Source organism: Lutra lutra, chromosome 1, assembly GCF_902655055.1.
Source record: "Lutra lutra chromosome 1, mLutLut1.2, whole genome shotgun sequence".
NCBI lineage: Eukaryota > Metazoa > Chordata > Mammalia > Carnivora > Mustelidae > Lutra > Lutra lutra.
The window spans coordinates 119966447-119992246 of record NC_062278.1 but is presented as its reverse complement, the minus strand read 5'-3'; the positions used below and the strand labels follow the sequence as shown (position 1 = coordinate 119992246).

The 25800-nt window shown below is 48.3% G+C and overlaps 2 protein-coding genes across 3 annotated transcripts in view; one reads left to right on the top strand and one right to left on the bottom strand.

Moving 5' to 3' along the window:
• Window positions 1-332: 332 nt before the first annotated feature.
• On the top strand, window positions 333-10335 carry MUC20 (mucin 20, cell surface associated). Its single transcript, XM_047734465.1, has 4 exons — window positions 333-574; window positions 4139-5476; window positions 7668-7759; window positions 9452-10335. The coding sequence occupies exons 1-4, from the start codon at window positions 478-480 to the stop codon at window positions 9518-9520; spliced, it is 1596 nt and encodes a 531-aa protein (XP_047590421.1). The 5' UTR covers window positions 333-477; the 3' UTR covers window positions 9521-10335.
• An 8214-nt stretch (window positions 10336-18549) lies between these two features.
• MUC4 (mucin 4, cell surface associated) overlaps window positions 18550-25800 on the bottom strand; it is a 54877-nt gene continuing 47626 nt past the window's right edge. For both annotated transcript variants that reach the window (XM_047734441.1, XM_047734450.1), the window contains 7 exons: window positions 25203-25362; window positions 24160-24339; window positions 23625-23698; window positions 22455-22519; window positions 22132-22370; window positions 19967-20129; window positions 18550-19101 (listed from right to left, as the gene is read on the bottom strand). In XM_047734441.1, coding sequence (XP_047590397.1) covers window positions 18906-19101; window positions 19967-20129; window positions 22132-22370; window positions 22455-22519; window positions 23625-23698; window positions 24160-24339; window positions 25203-25362 — 1077 coding nt within the window. In that variant the 3' untranslated portion in view covers window positions 18550-18905. The remainder of the gene's footprint in view (window positions 19102-19966; window positions 20130-22131; window positions 22371-22454; window positions 22520-23624; window positions 23699-24159; window positions 24340-25202; window positions 25363-25800) is intronic.

Below are 25800 nucleotides of genomic sequence, written 5' to 3'. Positions count from 1 at the left end.
CAGGAAGGTTCATTCATTTGCCCTAGATCACGGAGCTAATAAAGGCTAGGATTAGAAATGAAGCCCAGGTCTACTGAACTAAAAGACTAAGTCCCATGCACAGGGGTGGGGGGAGGAGGAAGGGTTGTAGAAAAGGGGGAAACGTGAAACACCATCCTCCCTGGCCTCCCTGGCTGCAGGACCGAGGCGGTGAATATCACTGTGGAAATGATTCCATATCTCACAATCAAACTCCTCCAAGTGTCCAGAGAGGAGAGGTCGCTGGGCCGGGGCTGGGCGGGAGGGTTAGCTTGCTGACAGCCTGTGACATGCACCCTGCCAACTCTCCGCCAGGGCATTTGTGATTACCTGGCTGCATTCTGGAAACTACCCAGCCACACCAAGGCAGGTGACCCGCCCTCTGCCCCAGATTGAGGAAGCAGGAAAAGGTGGCAGCGCGAGGCGGTGGGCAGACGTGCTGGGCAGACGTGCTGGGCGATGGTGGTCAGAGCTCCCCTGAGGATGGGCTTTCTCTGGGGCTTGGCTCTGTCCCTTTTCTTCTGCTGGGAAGCTGGGGCCCCCAGGAGCTCTGCAGGTAAGGAGGCGGGGGGCTTCTCTCCTAAAGAGCTCTGGGTGTAAGTTTCTGTACCAGCGGCCCTCTTTGGTTAATTACAATTAACCATAAAGCTGCATCTGACATATTCCTTGATAAACAGGATGTCAGCTGACGCACGTCTGATACTGCAGTCCATAGAATGAGTGACGTCCCCTTGCTGTGACTGTGGGTTTGTTTTTCTGCGTGGGAGTTGGGGGGGCAAGTGAGGCAGAGTGGTGGAAGGGGATAAATCTGACGAAAGCCAAAGAAAGTGGCTTGACCAGGTTCTAACGCCTCCAAGTTTATTTCCTAGCCCAGATTTCCTTTAAAAAAAAACTAGTTTTTGTGTGTGAAAAGTCTGTCACCGACTGCTTGGGGAGGGTGGATTCTGAGGGGGCCAGGGCTGTTATGGAAGAAGAAGAACTAACCTAGAACCTTGCTAAGCTTGTTGCATGCATTGTCTTTTTTTTTTTTTAATAGACTTTTATTGGAGAGCAGTTTTGGTTTCACAGCAAAATTGAGCAGAAAGTACTGAGATTCCCATGTCACCTCTGTACACCCTCTAGACATGGTCTCCCCTTCTATCATCATCCTGCATTATCTTTTTTTTTAAGATTTTATTTACTCACCTGACAGAGAGAGACACTATGAGAGAGGGAACACAAGTAGAAGTGGGAAAGGGAGAAGCAGGCTTCTTGCCGAGCAGGGAGCCTGATGGGGTCTTGATCCCAGGACCCTGGGATCATGACCTGAGCTGAAGACAGACACTTAACAACTGAGCCACCCAGGAGCCCTCTGCATTATCTTTTTAAAAAAAGATAATTTTTTAAAGCAGTTTTAGTTTCATGGCAAAATTGAGAAGAAGGTGCAGCTATGTCCCATATGCCCCCATGCTCTTTTTAATCTTCACAATGACCCCGAGAGAGAAACACAAGTCTTATTCCTACTCACCCCTGCCCACAGAGGTGATGGGACTGAGGCTACCCAGGATTCAACAAGTCACCTGCAAAGCCACCTTATTCTGCAAGCACCTAGCCTCTAGACCACTTCATCTCGTGTATGCCTTCATGATCTGCCTGGCTTGTGCTACAAGTTTTACGTTTTAATTTAATCTAATCTTCACAACCTACGAAATATGTACCCTTAGCTCCGTTTTACAGATGAGAAAATGCAGGTTAAGAGCCCGGAGACTTATCAGGGTCCCATGGCTGGTAGGAAGCAGAGCAGGGACTCAAACTCAGGGTCCCAGTACACACACCATCCTCTCTGCCAGTTTGAGGCATGACCAGGAAAGCAGCAACAGGAGCACAGGCCCAGGTCGGCTTTGCTGTGCTTGAGCAGACCTGTGGTGGGTCAGAGACTTGGGTGGGAGATGTGAGGGTCCCAGTGGGTGTGAAGTGGCTGTGGGTTGGGAAGCACAAGGAGGTTTCAAAGCAGGATGATATCATGGGGCTCCTGGAAAAGGAAGAAAATACTTTGGAGGAGGTCAGTGGTCAGACCCCAAGAGCACTGTGTGGGTTGACACAGAAAGGCTTTGATTCCACCGTGCGGAGACCGAGGAAGCTCAGAGAAATATCTTGGGCTTTGAAGTGGGGAGAAGAAAGTATATTCCTGTAAAAGCATGATTTGTGAACAACTAATGAGAGTTGGTATGTCATGACTCTCCTAATCAGCGCATGGGGACAACCTGACATTCTCACCTCATTAAAGAAGGTTGTGTGCTCTCAAGTGGCTCTTGGAGAGGACAAGGCTGGGGAGGGATGCTTAGTGACCCTTTCAGGCTTTGGTATATAAGACTTTCCCATTCCTCTTCTCCTCTGGTCCTCACTACCACCTGCAACACAGGTAGGGTAACCCTCATTCCCAAGGGAGGCTTGGAGAGGTCTAGTGACTAGTTTGGCTAGTAGGAGGCAGAGTCAGGATTTGAACCGGTCACTCATGGGACTCCAGAGCTAGTAGGCAATAGGCCTAGGGCTGGAGCCCAGTCTTTGGTCTCCTGGCCCAGTGCTCTTTTATCATTCAGGGAGAGACACAAGAGGACAAGCTGAGGAACTGGGGCCCAGTCCTGATAGCCATGGTAGAGGTGACCAAATGGTCCTGTAATTCCATGGGGTGCTTGGGTACTTTTGGGCCAGTAGACCTCAGTAAAGACCATCTCAAATCATTGGAACCCCGAAAAGGGGGGCTTATATTTTGATTCTTGTCCTTCCAAGAGTAGGGTTACTGAAAACCACAGGGCATCCCCTTACATTTGAATTTCAAGAAACAAAGCTTTTTTCTGTAAGTACGTCTCAAATATTACATCAGAAATACACATACTAAAGACATAATTTGTCATTAAAATTATTCCTTGTTTATCTGAATTTCAAATTTGAATTTAATTGGGCATCCTGTATTTTTATCTGTTAAATCTGGCAACCCTTCCCTGAAAGGGTCCTTAGCCCACTTACAGAGAGAGCCCTTCCCCCTCCGTAGGTGGGAGAGGCATGCTTGTAGGTGCATGAAAAGATCCTGCTGTAGCCTCCCCAGGCAAGGAGTGCCACCCACCACTCACACAACCTCCGACGGTCTGTCGAGGGGCCAGAACATCTCTATGCTAGCAGCATCTCTTTAAGGGTTAAGTTTTCTTCCCTTGGCTCCCTGTTACCTGTGGAACATGGATGGTGCATCATTTCAGTAGTTCTGGGGTCCCATCCCCACCATGTCAGATGAGCAGGGATGGGAAGCTTGCCCCTTTCCCAAGGACTCTGCCTACTCCCTTCCCTTTTGCAGAAACCATCACCTACTCTCTCTCTAGAGGTTCCTCTCCCCGCCCCCCCACACCGTCCTCCCAGGTACCTCTAAATACAAAACCATAGTTGTTTTCTGGTTTGAAGGGTTTTTACTTCCAGGGGGAAACATCTGCTGGATAAGAAAAGTATCAATGGGAAAGTCACAAGGATTCTTTCAGAAGGTTCTGAGAGTTGTGGTCCCTGCTCTGTAGTTCTTGGCTCACTTGGACCTCTGCCTTCTTTGCTCCCCCTTGAAGCTGGAGTTTGGCCCCATGCACTCCCTCTGATGGCTTCAGACCAATAATCAACTAGATTCTGAGGCTTGCTTGCCCCAGAAGCACTTAGGGTCATCAGAAGACATTAGACAGGCTGGGGTGCCTGGGTGGCTCGGTGGGTTGAGGCCTCTGCCTTCAACTCTGGGCATGATCCCAGGGTCCTAGGATCGAGCCCCACGTCGGGCTCTCTGCTCAGCAGGGAGCCTGCTTCCTCCTCTCTCTGCCTGCCTCTCTGCCTACTTGTAATCTCTGTCTGTCAAATCAATAAATAAAATCGTTAAAAAAAAAAAAAGAAGAAGACATTAGACAGGCAACTCCAGTTCCATGGCTGACACATGGGACTGGTCTTCCTGATGATACCGCCTCCTTCTTCCTTGTGTGTATAGAGGAAAAATGCCATAAAAGCAACTTCCCCTCCCTACCCTCCTCCCAGGGTTCCCAGGGCATAAACACAAGAACATGTGTGAAATTAGTCCAATGGGACTCATGGCTTACAAAGTTGATCTTACCTAACACAGGCCCCAGCACCAGCAGACCAGGTCCTTTGGTGATGACAAACCACATAGAAGAGCCTGCCATGACTCCGGGAATCCGGACAAATTCAGAGAGAGACTTCCAGACCACTGACCTTGTCGAGACCTCTGTGCCAAGCCATACCCCTTTGGAAACTCAAACCCTGAGCACCCAGACCTTTGATAGGAACTTAATCCTGACCAGTGCCATTTCAGAAGCAGAGACCAGGAAAACCGAGACCACTTTTCGTGCAACAGAGACCAGGGTCTTCACACAAATGACACCGTCCAAGTTCACGGTTATGATCACCACTCCTATGGAGGCATCAGCTACAAGTGGAAGCCCCATGGCAACTGGAAGGACCACAGTGGAGACTATAATAGGCAGTGATCTTGTGGACGCTGTCTTTGACATCCTTTGTACTGATGACAGCTCAGAAGAGGTGAAGAGGCTCATAATTGATGTCTTGACATCAGCTCACACCTCTGCAGAAGACGAGGGCCTGGCCTTGGACAGCAGCGTCTTCTCGGACCACTCAGTTCTGGCCATCACCGTCTCACAGGCCCTGGCACCCGACCAGAATGCTTCGGCTAAAGACTGGCTTGCCTACAGCCTCACTGACATGGAGGTTACCAACTGCAGCGTCACAGAAATACTAACAACTGCCACCAGCCTTGGGACCTCTGACGTAGCTCTCGACCCCACAGGAGGAAAGACCCCATCTTCCCTTGATGTGTCAGCTTTGCTTCATTCCACCAAAGCAGAACCACACTTCACCAAGACCATGACCTCCGCAGAGATTTCGTCAGCAGCCAGTGCCACAGAACCAGCCACACCTGATACCCCAGTTGAGACTCTGCTACCTGCTAAGAGCACCATAGAAGGAGGAACAACAGCAGCTGAGCCCATGACCCCCAGCACAACTTTGGTGACAGTCAGCATTGGACCCTGGGAAGAAACTACAGTCCTCTCTGTGGAGACGACAAGCCACACCAAGGTCTCAGGAGTGGTTACGATCTCCACAGAGACCGGGTCAACGGTAGGTAAAGTGGCTTCCCCTGCTACGGCTGACAGCCACAGCCATGGAGCCACTAGCAAGAACTCCAGCCCCTCACAGCCTCGTACCACAGACAGAACAATCGATGGGTCTGTCCCCATCAGCAGGAGCACTTTTCCTTCTGCCCACCTGATTATGGCCAATAGCAGCCTCGAGGCAAACATCACCTCAGTCAAGACCACAACCTTAGCCAAGAACTTGAAGACAACCAGCAGGGCTGGAGGGAAGGCCCCAACTGCTCTGCCCACCACTGCTAAGCCAAGGGGGACCACAGAAGCTACTGCAGGTCAGAGGCTCCTACAGCTAGGATCTGGGCGATGTGGGGTTTGGAGTTTCCAGGGTGTCTGCGTGCTTAATAAGGGGTAGGGAGGAAGGAAGGCTCTGGGGCCTATTCTGAGTGCAGTCCCTGATGGAAGCTCTTCATGATCTTCTAGCAAATCTTGCCAAAGCCAGAAATAAAGCAGAGTTAGAGAGGTGTATGGGAAAACTGTGGGGCTAGAAGTCTGGAGAAATGGCATGAGATCCTGGTTTTGCCCTTAATAACCTAGTGACCTAGGACAGGTCCTTTCCCTCTCTGCTTTCTGGCCTCAGTTTCTCCACCAGTAAATGGGGTTGTGATGGGTGAACAATGAGGTCCTTTCCGGCTCTATCCTTCCATGATATTAATAGTTGAGTGACTACTATGCACCAGGCGAGGCCCCAAATTTTATTCAAAAGCCACAGTTCTCATACTCTTGAAGCTTCTGGTACAGCTAGAGCCACACAGAGGGGCACCACGTGAACATCTGGCCCAAGCTGCGGCCCTCTGAGCAGCTGGGACCCTGTGAAAGTGGGACTTACTGGTTGTGCCTGCTGGGGTTGGAGCCATAGTGACTTGAAACAAACAAACAAACAAACAAATTGGGTGAAGGTTTGGGGTTTAAAGCTTCATATCTAAGAAAACATACTTTTTAGGGAAGAAGCTGCTTGTGAGAGGCTGCTCGGTCAGCCCAGCTCCTGGTCAGCCTGGAGCCTCCACCTTGTCTTCCTAACACTGTCCTTGTGCCTCATCCCCGTGGTGGCATCAGCTTGTCCTGCTTTTGTGGGGAGGTGAAATAAAAATATGAATCACAACCCCCTTACCAAACATCATGTGTATTCCAGCACAGGTGATAGAAACATATTGCCCCCCCCAGTCAGCGCTGGCCTCAGAATGTTCTCACTGACGTCAGGCAGTGAACTAAGAGCTTTGCGCGTGTTCTCTCTTCTAGTTAAACCTTCAAAACCACCTTCTGAGGTGGATGTTAGTAGCCCACCTGACGGGTGAGGAAACAGATTTAAAGACGGTGAAAAGACAGCAGTGGGACTCCAAATGGAAGTCTGGTTCCATCTCATAGTCTCCTACTGTGCTTTTATTTTTTTAAAACACAACTGATTAATGTATTTTTCTTTTAAAATGCTTTTCTTAGGGGTGCCTGGGTGGCTCAGTGGGCTAAAGCCTCTGCCTTCGGCTCAGGTCATGATCCCAGAGTCCTGAGATCGAGGCCCGAATCAGGCTCTCTGCTCGGCAGGGATACTGCTTCCCCCTCTCTCTCTCTGCCTGCCTCTGTGCCTACTTGTGATCTCTCGCTCTCTGTCAAATAAATAAAATCTTTAAAAAAATAAAATAAAATGCTCTTCTTTATTATTTGTCGATTAGATGATACATTGACACGATTTAAAATTCAATAGGTACAAAAGGGATCAGCATAAAATGTTTCTGTCCCACTGCAGTTCCCCAAGTCCCCAGCTACCTTCATACACATGACCGACAGAGTCACTTTCTTGTCAATAGTCCAGCCATGAAATATGCATATGGCAGCCAAAACAAGTAGGAAAGAGATATACATTGATATCGATACAGTATCAATACTGGTATCTATCTCTATCTCTGTAAATATAGAAGTGCAATCTAACAGTATTCTGGTAGGAAGAAATGACTCCATGGTGGCTGGGGAAGGCAAGGGGGTTAGGGCCCCACAGAAGGCAGAACTTGCCCCCAGAGTGGCTAGATTGAGAAGGCTGGATTGAAGCTTCTGCCAACTTAGAGCTGGACAAATTGGCTGAGGCTTCCCCTCTGAGAGCTGGCCTCTCACTGGTGCTCTCCCTGTCTGGATCCTTTCCCAACAGTTCATCCAGAACTTCCAGGCCTTGAGAACATTCTAGATTTCACTTTCATTTCTCATTCTTCGCACTATTCTTTTGACTTCTCCAAATGTGGATGGGGTCTTTAGAGATCCTTTCCTTCACTCTTGTTGGGAAGACACTACAAGGAGCCTAGTTATTGGAAAGAGGGAATCATTTTTCTCTTTGCGGTGAATAAATGTAAGATCCCATGTGAGCGTGGACACATTTACACATGAGAGTGAGCCCAGAGGTGCAGAGTGGGGGACAGAGGCTGGGTAGCACAGGTCATGTCCCCATTCCTGAACTGACTTACTGCTTTTCTAAATTTTCAGGTGGGGATGGAGGCTTTCTCTTCCTGCAGCTGAGAGTGGCCTCCCCAGAAGACCTCAGTGACCCCAGAGTGGCAGAGAGGCTGATGCAGGAGGTGAGTGGGAACTTTCTGGGCCAGGAGAGTTACAGGAACTAAATCCTGTAGAGGAGAGTTACAGGAACTAAATCTAATCTGCTTGGCTTAGCTTCTGCCTGTTTTTCCTGAGTTGGGAATTCCCCTTCTGTGTTATGTAAAAAAATGACTTCCCTCACCCCCAATTTCCTCAGGCCATAGGAAGGCCAGGACTCCTAGCCCTTGGAAGGTCAATTATATGAATGGGCAGGACTTTGGGTTACAAGTAGCAGAAATCCAGCTCATTGGAGCTTACACAGAAAAGGCAAGGTATTGACTGAGAAACCGAGAAGTGACTTGTCCATCTTCAGTTATGGCTAGATCCAGCAGCTTAGATATGATCATCAAGATTTTCTTTCTTGACTTCTCTTAGCTCTTTGTTCTTCAGAATCTCTCTCCATATGTAAGGAAAGGTGGCTGTGATAGCCCCAGAGTCACAGGTACTTTTCTCTCCCAATACCTGCATATTATACTAGGGAAAGACTAGTCTTATGGCCCTGCAAGGTCTACCATAACTGACAGCTCAAACTGAACCACATGGAATGAGGACAGGCCCTAGAGGAACTAGGAATGCTAGGTAGAAAATACCCTATAGATGTATATTCTAGATGGGGACCAAGACTGGGATATTTTTGTATAAATTGGGAAAATTCCCCTAAGACCCAGATCACTGGACAAAGCTTCCAGTGGTGGAATTCTGGGGTCAGAGCTTTTGGGGATGGTGTGAATCATTGGAAGGTTAGACTAGGTCAGCTCAGCCTAGCTCTTGTGCCCACATCTTGATGCCAGGAGATAAGAAGAGGGAATATCTGGACACTTGAAGTTCTCTTAGCAGAAAGGGGCCCATCAGGGCTCCATAATAAGGAGTTCCCTGGGGTGGGTGCAGATTGAAACGGGACAGCCAGAGAAATGATGAATGCCTACAGCACATGATAATCAAAGTAGCAAGTGTGAATCCTAGTCAAAGAGGGAAGCCAGAGGGGCATCTAGGTGGCTTAGTCGGTTAAGACTCTCGGTTTCAGCTCAGGTCACGATCTCAGCATTGTGAGATCGATTGGGGTCTGTGCTCAGCGTGGAGTTGGCTGGAGATTCTCTCTCTCTCCCTTCTTCCTCCGCCCCTCCTGCCCTCTTTCTGTCTCTATAAAATAAATAAATCTTTAAAAAAAAAAAAAAAAAAAAGGAGGGAACCCAGAATGGTGTCAGATCTGAGCTCCCAAACTGGTAACTTTCCGCGATCAGAAAGAGGCCTGGGAGAAAGGAGCAGGTCCAGAGCTGAGGGGCAGGAAGCAGGCTGTGTTGGTGTTGGGTATGAGTTCTTGTTGGGAACGGGGCAGAGACACAGAGTTCTGGGCTCAGACAAAGAACAAACTTTGGAGCCATATAGATCAAGGGGTGAATTTCAGTTCCTAACTGTGTGACCTTGGGTAAGCTATTCTGTATTATTTTCCTCCCTTATAAAACGAAGTTACTACTACTTGCTTTATAAGGTTGTTGTGAGGTCCAATGACATACTGTGCATGCAGCATCTAGTCCATGCCCAGTCTGTGGGCAGCTTGGGAAGGGTTGCTGGCCTCCTCGTACATCGTGTCCCACTGTCCCTTCCTGTCCTTGCCCTGTGGTGAGCTCATGGGCCAGATTTGGGCTGGAAGGATCCCTGCTTCTTTTGCCCTCCAGCTCTGCCAGGAACTGCATACCCATGGACCTCCCATCCACGTCTCTCTGCTGCGCATCAGGAGGGGCTAAGGAACATCTGCTGTGCCAGAGGGGCCAGTGCTGCCTGCCTGTGGCCTGGAATACCCCCCACCCCACCCCATACACAGACTGGAGCTACAGAGCTAAGATATACCTGGAAGATTCCCAAGAGGTCAGCTGACCTAAGCCCTTACCCGGACATGGCAGTGGGACACTGGCTCACATATGCCTTAGAGTGGGTGTGTGTGTGTGTGTGTGTGTGTGTGTGTGTGTGATGGTGGGGGTGGTGTGGGAGTGGAGCTTCCCTTGTTCCAAAGATGTCCTTGGACTTCCTTTGCCACATGTGTTACGTTTCAGTAAAGAGTGATCTGATCACCCATCTGTCCACCCTCTTGGTGCTCCCATTAGCCATTAAAATTGCACACAGTGTGACCCAGAGGCGACCTATTTGATCAATATGGGACTTTTTTGGTGTTGACGTTTTTATGATATTGGGATTTTATGCATCCTCCTTACTCCCTCCCTCCTTCATTCTCCCCTGGTTCTTGGTTGAGACCTCGATTACAGGACTTACGGAGGCTGGCCCCGGAGCCTGTTGAACTCTGAGCTCCTTCAGAGCTGGGCCTGTATTTATCTCAGCATCCCCTGAACCTGAGCAGAGTGCCTGGTCTGTAGTAGGATCATAGAGAATGTTTTTTGGATTGCCTTGACTTTCAAGTTCTGGGTATAAGCAGATCACAAGAAGGTCTGCAGTACTCGATTATTCCTCCCCTCTAGCTCATAAGTCAAGTTATTATTATTATTTTTAAGAAATTAAATGCAGCTATGGGGCACCTGGGTCGCTTAGACGGTTAAGTGTGCGACTTTTGATTTGGGCTCAGGTCATGATCTCAGGGTTGTGAGGTCAAGCCCTGCTTCAGGCTCTGTGCTGGGCATGGAGCCTGCTAAAGATTCTCTCTTTCTCTCTCTCCCTCTGCCCCTACCCTACCCCTAAAAAAATTACATGTAGCTAATCTTTTTTCCATTGTAAAAACAAACAAACAAACAAAAAAACACTTGCTTATGATTTTGTGATTTTGAAAAATTCAAAAGGGCCAAGAAAAGAAGACAAACAGCCAGAGGAGTGGTAAAGAAAAAAACATTTCTAAAATCCCACTTCTTATGTACAACTATTGTTAGTGTCTACGCTCAACCTCTCTACTTGGTCTGAGATGTTTTACGTTCAATATTTGTAAAGTTGGAGTCCTTTTTTTTTTTAAAGATTTTATTTATTTACTTGACAGACAGAGATCACAAGTAGGCAGAGAAGCAGGCAGAGAGAGAGGAAGGGACCCAGGCTCACTGTTGAGCAGAGAGCCCGATGATGGATGATGCGGGAGGGATGATGGGGGGGGCAGGGGGGGGGATGATGTGGGGGATGATGTGGGGCTCGATCCCAGGACCCTGGGATCATGACCTGAGCTGAAGGCAGAGGCTTAACCCACTGAGCCACCCAGGCACCCAAGCAAAGTCAGAGTCTTAATCTTTCCCCCAAACCGGCTCTGCCTGCGACTTCATCATGTTAATTGCATCCTCCTGTTGCTCAAGCCCAAATTCTCAAAACCAGTCTTTATTCCCCTATTTCCTTCGCACTCATTTTACGTCTAACTCGTTGCAGAATGCTGTTGGGTCTACTCTTGTCAAAATACGCCCAGAATCTGACGCTTCCTCACCATCTCTGCTGCTCTCAACTGGTGCAAGTTGCCATGGCCTCTCTCCGGAATTATTCAGACCCTCTTAGAGGATCTCTCTGTTTCTACCTTTACCCCCGCCCCCAACCGCACTGTAGTCCCAGCACACCAGCCAAGGCTGTCGCTCTGCAGTGTAAGGCAGACTTCTTGGCCACTTCTTGGCTCCAAACTCTCCCATCTCATTTAGACAGAGTCAAGTTCCTACAAGGGCCTGCAAAGAGGTGTGCGACCAGCGCCCCTCCCCCAGCCTCGTTAATTTGCTCCCTGTGCTCCAGCAACGTTGACCTTCTTGCTGTTCCAGGAATCCATCGCATGCATTCTCCTGCCTGGGGACCTTTGCACGTGTTGGTCACTTTGCTCAGAGGGCTTCTCCTGCCCATATCCACCCGGTAACACCTCCACCTCTTTCACCATCTCGGTGGGTCCCCCTGGCCACCCCCTCTGTTTTGATCTTCTTCCTAATGCTGATTACAACCTAACATAATACATATTTTATTGATTTATCCTTTTATCTGTCTCCCTCAACTAGAATGGAAGGGTCCGCTCATTCCCATATCCCTAGCATCTAGCACAATGCCTGGCACATAAAAAGGGCTCAGTAGCAGTGCCTAGGTGGCTTAGTCCTTAAACATCTGCGTTTGGCTCAGGTCATGATCCTGGGATCCTGGGATCGAGTCCTGCATCAGGCTCCCTGCTCAGCGAGAAGCCTGCTTCTCCGTCTCCCACTCTCCCTGCTTGTCTTCCTTCTCTCACTGTCAATTAAATAACTAAATAAAAAAAGAAATTCTAAAAAAAAAGTGCCCAGTGGGGTTATGGACATTGGGGAGGGTATGTGCTATGGTGAGTGCTATGAAGTCTATAAACCTGGTGATTCACAGACCTGTACCCCTGGGGCTAATAATACGTTATGTGTTTATCAAAAAATTAAAAAATTAAAAATTAAAAAAAAATGCCCAGGAAATATTTGTTGAATGGAGGAAACAAGACAACTTCAAATATTGCTATGAATAAGGGGAATATGTGTATTCAATCGATCCCCTGCCTCTTGCAGAGGGAGGCAGAACAGGTTTTATAAAGGAGGCTGAACAAAAATAATGCAAATATTCTTCCCAGCATATTTGCTGAGCACCCACAACAGAAGAGAGACATGTTGTGTGCCATGGGGGATGCAAAGCCGTCTCTTCCCCACAGGCTAAACTTAGTAGGGGAGGGTAGACAGGTACACAATTACAAATTGAAAGAACTTATTTACACCATATTCTGGCAAAACCAGAATCTCCTTAATATACAAAGAGCTCTTACGAAGCAATAAAATGGCAAACATGCCCACACAAAACTCAGAGTATAAATGTCTTCCAGAAGCAGGAATGTAAGTGCCTGTTTTCCATGAAAAAGAAACTTCACTAGCAAAAAAAAGGGGGGTGAATTCATACAGTGAGATATTGCTAATTGTGTGTTAGTAGGTAAGGACTTATAAAAATTATAATTTCCAGGGGCGCCTGGGTGGCTCAGTGGGTTAAGCCGCTGCCTTCGGCTCAGGTCATGATCTCAGGGTCCTGGGATCGAGCCCCGCATCGGGCTCTCTGCTCAGCAGGGAGCCTGCTTCCTCCTCTCTCTCTGCCTGCCTCTCTGCCTGCTTGTGATCTCTCTCTGTCAAATAAATAAATAAAATCTTTTAAAAAAAATTATAATTTCCATGAGGAAGGGGTGGGGGGAAAGAATGCTCTAAAATACCGTTAGTGTGAATGAAACTGGCATAGCCTTTCTGGAGGGCAGTTTGATTCTCTAAAGCCTTAAAAATGTGCATCCCTTTCCCTGAGCAATTTCATTCCAAACGGTTTATCTTAAGGAAATAATTAAGAATCTGTGCAAAGACCAATAAATAAATCTGTTCATTACAGAACCATTTATAACAGCCAATAAAGGAAAAAGACAAGACAAAACATAGGATATCCCAGTATAGTCATTTGATTAATAATAGCAGGGGGTATGTGTATGTGTATGTGTGTGTGTGTGTGGGTGTGTGTGTGTGTGTGTGTTCCCTTTCCAAATTCAAAGCTAGTCCTGTTCTTACCAAAGGAATAAACTCCCAGCTTTGTATATTAGGGTCTTTGTGATATGGCCTTGGCCAACTTTCTCAACTCCGTGTCCTACAGACCCATCTCCTATGTCCTATGTTCCTTCCACAGGAAATGTCTCAGTACTTCGCGGTCACGCCACCTTTGATCCAGAGAGTTTGCATATCATGATTCTTGCCCCTAGAAGGTTCCCCCTCTCTCTGGTGCCTTCATCTGGTAAACTTCTATTCATGCTCCAAAGCCCAGTTCATTCAGTGCCTTCTTGTGGTGGCTCTCTGAAAATCCCCTAAAGAGGATCTAGTTTCTTAGTCTCTTTATGTTTCTGTTACAACACTTAACATGCTACATCCTGGTTTATTTGCTTCCAAGCTTGTTAAGTCATAGATGTTTCAGGACAAGTGCCACAAGGGAGTCATCGCTGTGGCCACAGAACCTCGCACAGAGCCCTGCACGCAGATTGCACTCGACTGTCCACCGAACCATGGAGAGGAGTGGCCGCGGGAGCAGTTGACCTGGAAATATGGGCACTGGGCTCTGAAAGTCGGGAAAATGGAATTTTTTGAAGTCAAACAAAATATAAATCTAATGATATCATTATGAATAAGCCACACTATAAGCAGGCATAGGTGGAGAGCAGTTTGTTTAAGTATGTAACACCCATTACATAATTCCAATTCTTAAATAGCTTTTCTTTTCTTGCTTGGCATTTATTTGAATCAGAGATACCTGATGAAGTGGATAATTCATCTTAAATACCCGCAATAAGGACATACATGTACATTCAAAACTGATGGCTGTTCTTGGAAGCCAAAAATTATGTAAAATACAGGCTCCACCAATTAGAAGCATTTGGGAATTAAAGTGTATAATACATATGCACGCGTGCACTCATACACATGCATGTGGGGAGGGTGTGAAAGAGAGAGAGAGGAGAGAATTACTGGAGATGACCAGAATTAGCAGAAGTAATGTTACCAAACCAGCAAGAACCAGAAGACCTGGGGAAAATTCTCCAGTTATTTAAGAATCAAAGGTGTGTGTGTCTATGAGGTGGAAATGCCACATATTTCATGCAGACAAAGGTGGGTGTGGACCCAAACAAGAGAGTCTGTCTAAAGTCACCGGTGACTCACAGGCCGTGATGAGGACAATGTGAGGGGGATCTATTCCGAAGAGACTTGGGCTGAAGCTCCTGCCATAGCCAGTCCTTCCTTCAGCCTCTGTAGGGGGGCTGGCCACCAGTGAGTGGAAAGCAGGGAATGGCAACTGATCCCATGGGTGTACTCCAAATTCAGATGAGTGGACATCACTTTTTGGTATCAATTTACATTTGCGTATCATGCCAGTTATCTATTTTTTGCCATTGGTACTTTATTCCAGTTGTATAAGTGACCAAATCCAAATCACACAGATCCAGCAGGTGGGCTGATGAAGACTCGTACTGTGTCCTTGATCTGACTGCACCACTCACCAAGTGACCTTTTCTTGCTGCACAGACACTGCCTTACTTTTTCTTGTTTTTTTAAAATATTTAAAAATTTATTTTAGAGAGAGAGCAGGGAGAGGGGCAAAGAAAGAGGGAATGGAAGAGAAGCAGATGCCCCACTTGAGTGGGGAGCCCTACATGGAACCCAGCCTCACGACCCTGAGATTATGACCTGAGCTTAATTGAGAGTTAGATGCCTAACCAACTGAGCCACCCAAGCTCTCCAGCCTCCTTCCTTTTTTATGAAACCCTTTCTCTACACGCTCTGTGCCTTAGCCATTTTGACCAGGTTGCCCGTTAAAATACAGAACACAGTTAAATGAGAATTTCAGATAAACAATGAATACTTTTAAAAAATATATGGGTGTCCGAAACACTTTATGGGGCATCTTGTACTAAAAAATTCATTGTGATTTTTCTGAAATTAATTTTGCTTAATCTGAAACTAAATTCCTAAACTAAATTTGCTAAATCCGACAGCCTTACTTGAAAGGTCTCCTCTTCAACAAGTGTCCCTACTCCTCTTTTTCCTAGTCTGTGGGCTTCCCACTCTGTAGCAAGCCCCTGAGCTTCTCTTAGGCTTCGGATATCTTTTCCTGTCCTCCAACACTTCTTCTGTCCTCCCGCACCTTCACCCCTCCACCATTGCCCAGTGAGAAGAGAAGAAGCTTAACGACTGAAGACAGATGAGGGGAAGGACTTTGGGTTGGGGTGGACTTGCTCCCCATTTGCCACCTTGCTTTTGTTCTTTTAGGCCTCCTCTTCGCACGCTTGAGGACACACAGTATCTATACCAACCATGTCTTGCACAGCATGGATCAATCCCTTGCCAAGAGTCCTCACTATGTTGAGGATGAGATGTAATTTTTGGACTTCATGCTTAGAGCAAGCCTTCCTCTCCCTGACCTGGAGCCACACTACAAAGTCCTCATTGCATAACTTAGTTTTGGGATTACAGTGGTCCCAGTAAAGTCTGTCTCACCAGTCCACCATGCTTATGTGGCCCCTCCTTCCTCATTTTATACCTCCTTTTTTCTAAGTGCTGGACACTGCCCTCCAGCCCATCCCTCTCTCTCTAGTGACATATGTGCTTAATTCTTTTTATTTAAGTGTTTACAATCTTTTGAATTAATAAACCTAATTTTTTGGAGTACTTTTATGTTCACGGCAAAACTGAATTAGAAGTACAAACTTCCCATATCTCCCCTTCCTTCCCCACACTTACAACCTCCCCCACTACCAACACCCCCCACTGGAGTGCGTTGTTATAATCCATGAACCCACCCTGACACATCATTATCACCCAAAATCATCAGTTTATACTAGGATTCATTCTTTTCTTTTGAATGTGAAGTATAATTGACATACAACATTATATTAATTTCACATATAAAACATAGTGATTTGGCGTTTATACATATTATGAAATGATCACCATAATAAGTCTAGTTACCATCTATCACCATAGAGTTAATATAATATTATTATCTATATTCCCTATGCTGTACATTACAACCCTTGAGTTATTTTATAACTAGAAGTTTCTACCTCTTCATCTTCACCATTTTGCCCACCCCTCAGTACCACTTTCCTCTGGTGTGTGATAGCTGTAGGTTTTAAATTTTTAATTTAGTTTAATTTTGTTTTGAGAGAGAGAGAGAGATTGCGTGCATGCACACGCAAGCATGGTCAGAGAGGGGGCGGGCAGAGGGAGACAGAGGGAGAGAATCCTAAACAGACTCCATGCCCAGTGTGGAGTCCAGAGTGGGGCTCGATCCCATGATCCTGAGATCATGACGGGCCGAAATCAAGAGTCCGGTGTTTAACAGACTGAGCCACCCAGGACACTTGCTGTAGGATTTTTTTAAAAAATCAAGCTGAGGAAGTTTCCATCTATTCTAAGAATTTGGGTGTTTGAATTTGTCAAATGTTTCTTCTGCAACTATTGGTATAATCATATGATTTTTCTTCTTTATTCTGTTGATGTGATAGATTACGTTAATTGATTTTTGAGCGTTGTGCAGATCTGGAATAAATGCCACTTGGCCATGGTGTGTAATTCCTTTTATTCATTGTCGGATTTTATTTGCTAATGTTTTGTTGAAGATTTTTGCCTCTATGTTCATGAGAGATTTTGCTGTATTTTGCTGTATAATTTTTTCTTTCTTTCTTTTTTTTTCCTGGTTTTGGTTTTAGGGTAATGCTGGCCTCCTAGAATGAGTTAGGAGGTATTCTCTCTGCTTCAGTCTTCTGAAAGAGATTATAGAGAACTGGTAAAATTTCTTCCTGAAATGTTTGGTAGAATTCACCAGTGAATCCATCTGGGCTGTGTGCTTAATTCTTGTTAAATGAATGCTAGGATTAGGGCTGCCTGGGTGGCTCAGTCAGTTAAGCATCCCAGGGTCCTGCATGGAGCTCCTTGCTCAGTGGGGAGTCTGCTTCTCCCTCTGCCTGCTGCCCCTTCCCCCTGCTTGTGCTCTCCCGCTCTCTCTCTTACAAATAAATATAACCTTTAAGAAGAACTTTTTAAAAAAATGAATGCTAGGATTAAATAAATATGTGTGTTTGTGTGTGTGTGTGTGTGTGTGTGTGTGTGTGATTTAAGTAGTCTTCACACCCAACATGGGGCTTGAACTCATGACCCAAAATCAAGAGTTGCATGCTCTACCAACTGAGCCAGCCAGGAGCCTTAAATAAACGTGGTTTTCTATGGAGACTTGATTATCCTTTGGGACAGCTGAGGGTAAAGCCACAACTTTACACATATGGGAGGGGCTTTGTCTACGGGGAGTAGTCATTCTCTCTGAAATGCAGACAGTTAGGAGTCTCTGCTCAGGTCAGAGATCATGTTTCTCCTGAGCTTCCTCCCACACCACCTGCTCACCTGCAAGAGTGAGGCTGAGCGCCAGGTTCGTATCATGGGACCTGCTTTCCAACCCTATGGCCACACTTGTTTGGACCAGTGATGAACAGTTGACATAAGCTGGGCTAATCAGAGTCCCCCTTCAGGCAGTTGGGACTTAGGACCAAGAGCCAGCTACCCAGTTTCTGCATATAGTTGGAATTGAGGTATTCTAGACCCAGGAGTTGTGGACCAGTTTTTTGTTGGACTTGTTACACCAGAGAGGTGTCAAGTTCTGTAGGCTAGGAGAGAAGATGAGGTGGAAACTGGTCAGGTTGCTGGGAATGGGCAGAGTGGGGCCAACAGACTGCGGGGTAGAGAAGCTCAGAAGACTCTAGTGGGGTTCAGGAAAGGACAGAGAAAATATATTAGGGATTGGGTACTCCAGGTCAAAGGAAGGGGTGGGTGGCATGCTTCTCAGATTGGTTCTTAGAGAAGAAGCTGCAATGGTTTAATCCCTCTTCTAGGGAGCACAGTGGGGACAAGAGCCAGATAGGTAAAGGCACTGTGTATTTACCCTTTTGGAACTGAGGGACAGAGACCAGCAAGGCAGCGAGGGTTCCTGGGTCTGAGTCTAGGCTACTCCATATGGGGGCCTCAGAAGGCCAGGCTTTGGCTTGTGTTTCTTTCCCTGGGAAGGGGACAAAAATGATGTGTGGAGGCTGAAGCAAGGATCCGCCTGGGTTGGAGCAAGAAGCCTCCCCACAGAGAGTAACTGTGGGCTGAAGGGGCCTGGGTTGAACACACCTCGGCTCCTCCACTCCCCGTGCATAGTCCTTCAGCCACCAGAGGAAAATCCCAAGTGGAGCCCATGGCTTTGGGAACACAAAAAGTCTGAAGGATTTTACTGTAATAGACTTTAATTAGAAGTAAACTGGAGGGTTGGTTTTTTTTTTTTTTTTTAAATACAAATGGTTTTTAACTTAGAGTCATCACTCCATTCTTAACTCTGATGTGTGTGTGTTTGTGCGTCAGTGTCCTTCTTGTGGGTACATTTGTGAGAGAATCCATCCTTTAACTAGGTGGTCTTTATGACCCCTTCCTGTCTGTCCCGGGGTCTACTGACAAGATGTGGTCTTGTCTTTATTATTATTCATTCCCTTGAAGAATCCTGAGTCGCCTTCAAGCACCTTCTTCTTTCCAGTCTCCTCAAAGGAACAGCGTCGCCGGCAGGTGTGGGGGTGAGGCTGGGTGGGTCCTGAGGTATCTTAAGCCACTGCTGCCCTTTTGGGGCCAGGCCTCAACTTTCTGAGTCCAGGGGGTAGGAGTAGTGGTGCCCGCCATAGCACCAGAAGCGCAGGACCACAAACACCACGGCCCCCAGCAGCAGGAGGAAGCCCAGGGCTCCGAAGAGGATTCCGAAGAAGGCGCCGAGCTTCATGCCCAGGTGCTCACAGCGCTCTCCCCAGGGCGTGTAGATGGAGAAGGGCACACAGCTGGGGACAGAGACAGGGACTCAGCGGCAGCGGGGAGGCCCCAGGAGGTTTCCCACAACAGTCCAGGCTCCCCTCTAGGGAAGGCGGCGGGCCTGCAGGGTGGCTACCGGGTAGCGGGGCCGGGCAGCTGCACCTGGCCGGCGGGGTGGGGCCGGCGGCTGGCGAGCAGGTGCAGATAGGACCCCCAGCTCCTCCCAGCCCTCCTCGGACCTGGGATGGGAGAAGGCTTGTTGGGTGGCAGGGGGGGATTGGGGGTTGTAGTGGACACAAGGGAAGACCCAGGGCACCAATGCACCTCAAGGGCCCCAGGGTTGCACTGCCCTTCTTCTCCTTAGCTGGCCTGTAGACTCAGTGTGCTCCCCTCACAAGAGGCCCTCAGACAGCTGACAAATCACGGGGTCCTAAGATGCCTGTTTGAGAGGGCCTCCCCCGACGGGTGCTCCTAACGAAGGGCAGGGCCAGGCCTAGACACAAAGCAGTGTGTGCCTTTCCCACAAGGAGACAGCAGAATGTTCACCCCAGAAGCCAAATCGGGTGGAAGAGTTTGCTTTTGGAACCCACAACCCCCTACTGAACTTGCCAGCTACATGGGGCGGGTTCTTCACCTGTTTTTTTCCTCTAAAATGGCACTAATGCCTACCCAGTGGCTAAGTTTGAGTTTCAGAGATAATGTAGCATCTTTATTCTCCACACAGAGTAAGCACTCACCTGCCTTTTCCATGATCCCGGCTCTCTTTGTTGTAAAGGAAGCTCTGCCCTAACTTTGAGACCCCACAAGGGACCATGTCATTTTGGGGGCCCTTGCAGTATCTCTCCCCGGCTGGAGTCCACCAGCTCGGCTCCTCCTGCCCTCTCCCCAACTCACGTGCAGCGGGGCCCTTGGGGCAGGTGCTGGCACTGGCCTCCATGCTCACAGTAGCCGTCACTGCATGGGGACACACAGGTGAGGCCACTCTGGGGACTGTAGACCAGTTTGTAGTCCTTGTAGCCAGTGCAGTTGAAGTAATTCTTCAGCACGCTCACGTTCACTGCCAGGAAGGACACGGGTGAGCGGGCAGAGCAATCAGTAACCCCAAATCGACACCTCTCCCATCAAGGTTTCTGTTCTCGGGCATTTACCCTGAGGAGCCACTGGAAAAGCACACCAATGCGTGCATTCATGGAAGTCAGGAGAAGCACAGTGTGTAGTAGCAACGGGTCTAATATGCGGGATTGCATTAAATAAGGGATATTTTACAACTGGTAAGCACCATGGGGTGGAAAATGCATTGGTTAAGAGCATGTGCTTTGAAGTAAACCAGACCCAAGCTGAAATTCAAACTCTACTACTAACTAGTTGTGTGCTTTGGGGGAAATTCCTTAACTCCTTCAGCTTCAGATTCTTTATCTTTAAAAGGAAATCATAATCTTAGGACCTACCTTGCTGCGAATTCTAAAGGACAGAATATATACTAGTGTGTTCATTACATTGCCTAACACAGTGAGCACTCAATACACGGTCACTATGGTAGAACATTCTGTTTAAAATACAGCACACTAGGGGCGCCTGAGTGGTGCGGTCAGCTAAGCGTCCAACTCTCGATTTTGGCTCAGGTCATGATCTCAGGGTCGTGAGATCGAGCCCCTCATCAGGCTCAGTGTGCAACCTACTTGAGATTCTCTCCCTCTCCCTCTCCCTCTGTTGCTCCCTGCTCTTGCTCACTCTCTAAAATAAATAATCTTAAAATAAAATAAATAAAATATAGCACACTATATTAAAATGTGTGATAAAATAATATATCAAATGGGAATACATACACAATACAAAAAATAATATGTTCACAATTGCTTAAGTAATGAGGTTATCAAACAATAGGTACTACTGATCCCCTCCCCTTTTTTTGGTGGGCAACAAAGCAGTTTGTTGAGCCTTAGTACAAAGCTCCTGAAGAGGGAGGGGACCCAAGAGGGTTGCCCTACTTGATCCTTTTATTATAAAAAATATTGGTATGTGTGGAGATTCCTATGCATAGAAGAACATTTAGAAGGCCATGTGCAAAAATGGACTTGCCTTTGGGGATTGGAAATACAGGTGACTTTTTTCTTTTCTTTTTGTTAATTTGTGTTTCCTCAAGTTTATACAAGAAACACATTGTGCTTATATAATAAAAATTACTGGGGGGTTTTGGTTTGTTTTCTTTAACAAAAGGCATAGTCACGTCTGGCTTGGTTGTTCCCTTATCCCCAGCCCTAACGCCTTACTACACATACACAAAGTAGTTGGAGGATTGTCCCAAGGAGGGAGGAGGCACAGCCTGTGTCTGAGCAGAAATTCTTGCTTGGTCCCACCCTCCAGTCACACAGCGGCTTCTGTTGGGTTTGGCGTGGTCACTGACCTGTTCTCTGTCTCACTCCCAAAATAGGGTGGTTTATTCCCTTCCTTCTCTGGTGTGCTTACCAACTGATCTCATTCTTGTTCCAGGATAATCAGGGACCATTCCAGCTAAAGGGGACCTCAGAAATCCCAGCTCATTTTCCAGATGTAGGGGTGTTAAGTCTTGGGTTGGGGATGACTTTTGCCCAGGGTTGTACCTTTCAAGGAGGGGAAATCTCTGTCCCTTGGCCAGGTCTCCAGCCTTCTACTTAATATCCTCTAGCTGGAGGGCAAAGGCAAAAGAGATGTCCCTGTTTATGTTTATAAAGTGCAGTGGTATTTTAACAAAATCATTAACAATTTTATTAAAAGAAAGAAAGCCATCAGCAGCGATGGTCAAGAAGGTGGCCATTAGAGTCACTGCTCAGTGAAACTGTCTCCCTGGGGATTCATCAAGCAGGATTTTGTGCTCCTGCTCTTGAACCTAGAAAGCTGGTGGGCTCAAATGTTTAACAATCTCTCTCAAAAATCACCAGCAGAAAACCTATATTACTTCCTTCTGGCTTCTCTGAAAACCATTCCACCATGGGTTGCATGGGCTGAAGATCTGGGATAGCCTTCCCCGTGTACCTCCTCCTTCAGTTCTCCCTGTGACCATCCCCAGGACAGTGACTCACAAGCTAACAAACTCTTCACATCTTCTCTGGAGATGGGGTGGAAGTTCACATCGGTCCTGGGCCCCTTGCTTCTATTCCACCGCCTCCACGAGGCCTGGGGTAAGAATGCCACCACCACTGCCTCCAGCAGCTGGGTGTTGAGGAAGTCGATGACAGGACCCTGAGGGAGGTACTGGAACTCCGAGATGATCCTCCAGCGTCTGAGTAAACTTCCGGACGCCAGCGCTGTCTCAGAATCACTGTGTGGGAGGGGTACAGTGAGGCACGAAGGGTGGAAGTAGAGGGACAAGACCTGGGGACCCGGTGGGGACAGTCCCACTTACCTTGGTACCACTTCACTGTTCCGGAGAAAGGCCCACACATTCAGGTTGCGCAATCTATAGGCCACCTAGGGCAGAGGATGGGGGTGGGGAAGTGAGAGTAAGGCCCAGTCCAAGGAGGAGACCCCTTCCACTGTACTGTGGTTATTTATCCCCGCCTGGCTCCTTCTTTGCACATGAGCACCAGGACCAGTAGAATGCTTCTCATCCCATTCTGCAGCCCCACACCCCAGCCTAGCCTGCTGACCAGCATGGGTCCCTGCTCAGTCAGAGTTTGTTGGTGAGTGAAGGACTTGGCCTACCTTCCTGAGTCCAATGACAAGGGGAGAATCTGAGATGAATGGTCCCTACATTTGCCTCTGTTCCCTGGTTCACCCACTTATTCTCTCCCCACATGGATAGTGAGCACTGATTATGTGTAGCCAGACCTCAGGGACAGTCAGGAGCTGGGGGGCGGGGTCAATAGGCGAGCGACAGAAGACTTTACCTCACGGAGTGTAGAGTGCTGTGACAGTAGCAGTAGTAATAATACTTCTTATTATAATTTTTGAACACTTGTATTTTAGACACCGTGGTGAATTCTTTACATACATTATCATTTAAACCTTGACACAGCCCGCAGACATAGGTACTATTATTATTTCTGCTTTGTGGATGAGACAGCAAATAATTTGTTTCGTGATTACATCTGCTCTGGGGAATGGTAGAGCAAGGATTTGAACCTGGGTGTGTAGGATTCAAGAGCCTCAGTAATTCAGCTACCGTGTGACTTTGCCTGTGGTTGAGGAATGGACAAGGGCCTAGGAGCCAAGAAGAGAGAGCTGCTGGTTCCCTCTGGGAAGTCTGGGAAGGCTTCCTGGAAGTGAAATGCCTTTCTGTGTTTCTACCATACGATACCCTAGTGCAGGTCTCTAAGAACACTTAGAAGGAGAGGTTGGGGGGACTTGGCCCCCCTAGACCGTAGTCTGGTTATTCCAGTCCTCTTGGAGATCTCTGTCCTGGGGCTTCCTGCCTTCCTCACCCCCAGGCTTCGCCAGGGCAGGAGGCTCCGGCCTCCTCTGGGAACTGAATCTAGAGGGATGGCTAGCTGCAGAACACATAGTGAGGGCTAAGACTCTGACCTCAACTGGCCAAGAGCCCCCTCCCCCATCCAGAGCTGGCCTGCACACTGACCGAGGCATTGACATCTGTCACAGAGGCATTTTCTTCTTCACTGACCCAGAGCTGGATGATTCTTAAGGGAAGGTCTGGAAATGGGAGAAGCAGATTCACAATAACCTCACAGTTTACATAGACTCACCCGAAAAGATCATTGGGCCAAGTTAGGGAGACCGACCAATCCTACGGTGACAGAAAGTCACCAGAGGAATCAGGAGAAAGGGCTGAGTCTGCTGACCCTCAACCTAGGGCCCTTCCAACTATGGTCAAGGGTTCCTGACTCTTGACTCTCTGGGCCACGAGGCCACATCCAGTCTTTCCTCAGTGCACTGCTGAGGCCTGGGATTCGTGCTGTGGCAGCTGCCCCCCTCCCGACTCCCCCTCTCCTCCCACTGCCACCTGCTCCCAGAGCTGGAAACTTTGGCCCACCTGAGAAAGATCTGAGGTTCTGCCCTGTGAGCTGGAGGAACCAAGCTCTGCTCGCCCACCCAGGTCCCTCGTCTCCCCTCAGGGTGAGAGAATTGTGGAGGCAGAAGGCATCTAGAGTTACCTTGATGGAGCGTTGGAGTGAAGTTGTTCCCAGCCACGAAGCAACGGGTATCTGTGAAGGCCGGGGGGCAGGTGCAAACAGGCTGGCAGCCCAGCGCCTGGGAGACATAGCAGTGTCCCTGATTGTAACAGTAATTCACAGGGCAGGACTTGTTCTGGCAGAGGGGAGAGGTCTCCAGAGCTGTGGAGCGAGCATGGGGTGGGATCAGCAGACAAGGTCAGGCAGCACTTGGGGGGCCCCAGCCCACAGAAAGCTCCTTCTAGGATGGGCTTGGTTTCTTTCTCTCCAAAGCTCACTCAGTCCACATTCTGCTTCTGAGTTGCTCTGAACCCTGAACTATCCTTCTCCCTTTTCCAGAAAGTTCCTCTGCCAGATCGGTATTCTCCCACTTCTGCTGAGAGAACGGCACATCTGCTTTCCGCACTTCCATTCCTTCTTCTGCCTTATATTCTACCCGCTCTGGCCTCTCAGAAGACATGGGGGCCTCTAGAATTCCTCCTAGCACTGTAGGGGGCTTAGTGAAGGCCTCCCGGTGATCACCCTCAGCAGGACTCTGGCTCAGAGGTCAAGGAACAGGGAATGGGAGGAAGACTCAAAAGAGAGGACTCAACCTTGCCACCAGATGCCCATGGCAGCCCCCTAGAGGTCCCAACTGAGATGTGGAAATTCTGAGCTTTGTGTCTCTGAAGATACACGAGAAGCCTGAGAGCCCCAGCTTGCCTCTGGCTCCCAGGCTGCGGCTGGACGTCTGCTTTGCCCTGCCCCGCCCCCCATCAGCCCATCTTCAGTCTCTTGCCCTGGGTTTCCCCCATCAGGACCGCAGCCTGCCCACCCCCGGCCACTCCCCCGGGGAGTGCACAATCTCTTCTCCTTCAGCCTCACACCTCCCTGGACATCCTGACCTCCTTACCATAGCCAACTATATTGAGTATTCTAAACACTTGCTGGAAAAGGGAGAGAAATGGTTTGCCCCATGCCCCAGGCCCTGCTGGCATCCATTGTCCCCAGAGCCTCCTCCTGCCGGGGCCCTGTCTCCAGCTCACCTGCACAGTGACGCCCGTCCCCAGTCAAGTGTGGAGGGCAGGCCTCGCAGCCCTTCCCAGGAATGCACCGCACACTCTTGAAGCAAGGCTCCTCACAGAGGTTCTTGGAATGTTCGCAGTAGTGGCCAAAGGTGTTCCCGTCACACTTGCAGCCGGCTACCTGGAACGGGTTGCTGATTACCAGGTAGCCAGGAGGCTGGACCACTGAAGGCTTCTGGGTGTTTCTGTACTGACCCCTCTGGTCTGAGAACCCATGGACCTCGAGTCCTTGTCTTAATTCTGCCAGCATCTACTGAGCACCTTCTTGACCAGGCTGTGGTCCTGTATATCCTTGCCAAGCCCACTGGGCCTCCCCGGGCCTTTCCTCCCTCCACACCCCTACCCCTGGCCCCTCCATCTGGTGCCAGCCCTGGGATCTCAGCCACACCATATCTCCTTGCCAGAAGCCCTTTTTAGAGTAGGACAGGGGCTAAATAAATACTCTACTATCCCTTGAAAACTGGATCTTACAGAAGCTCAGTTTCCTGCTCCATCTTCCCTTGCTGACTCCTCAACCAAGAAGGCAGAGCCACACTGCTAAGCACTGTGAGAACACACA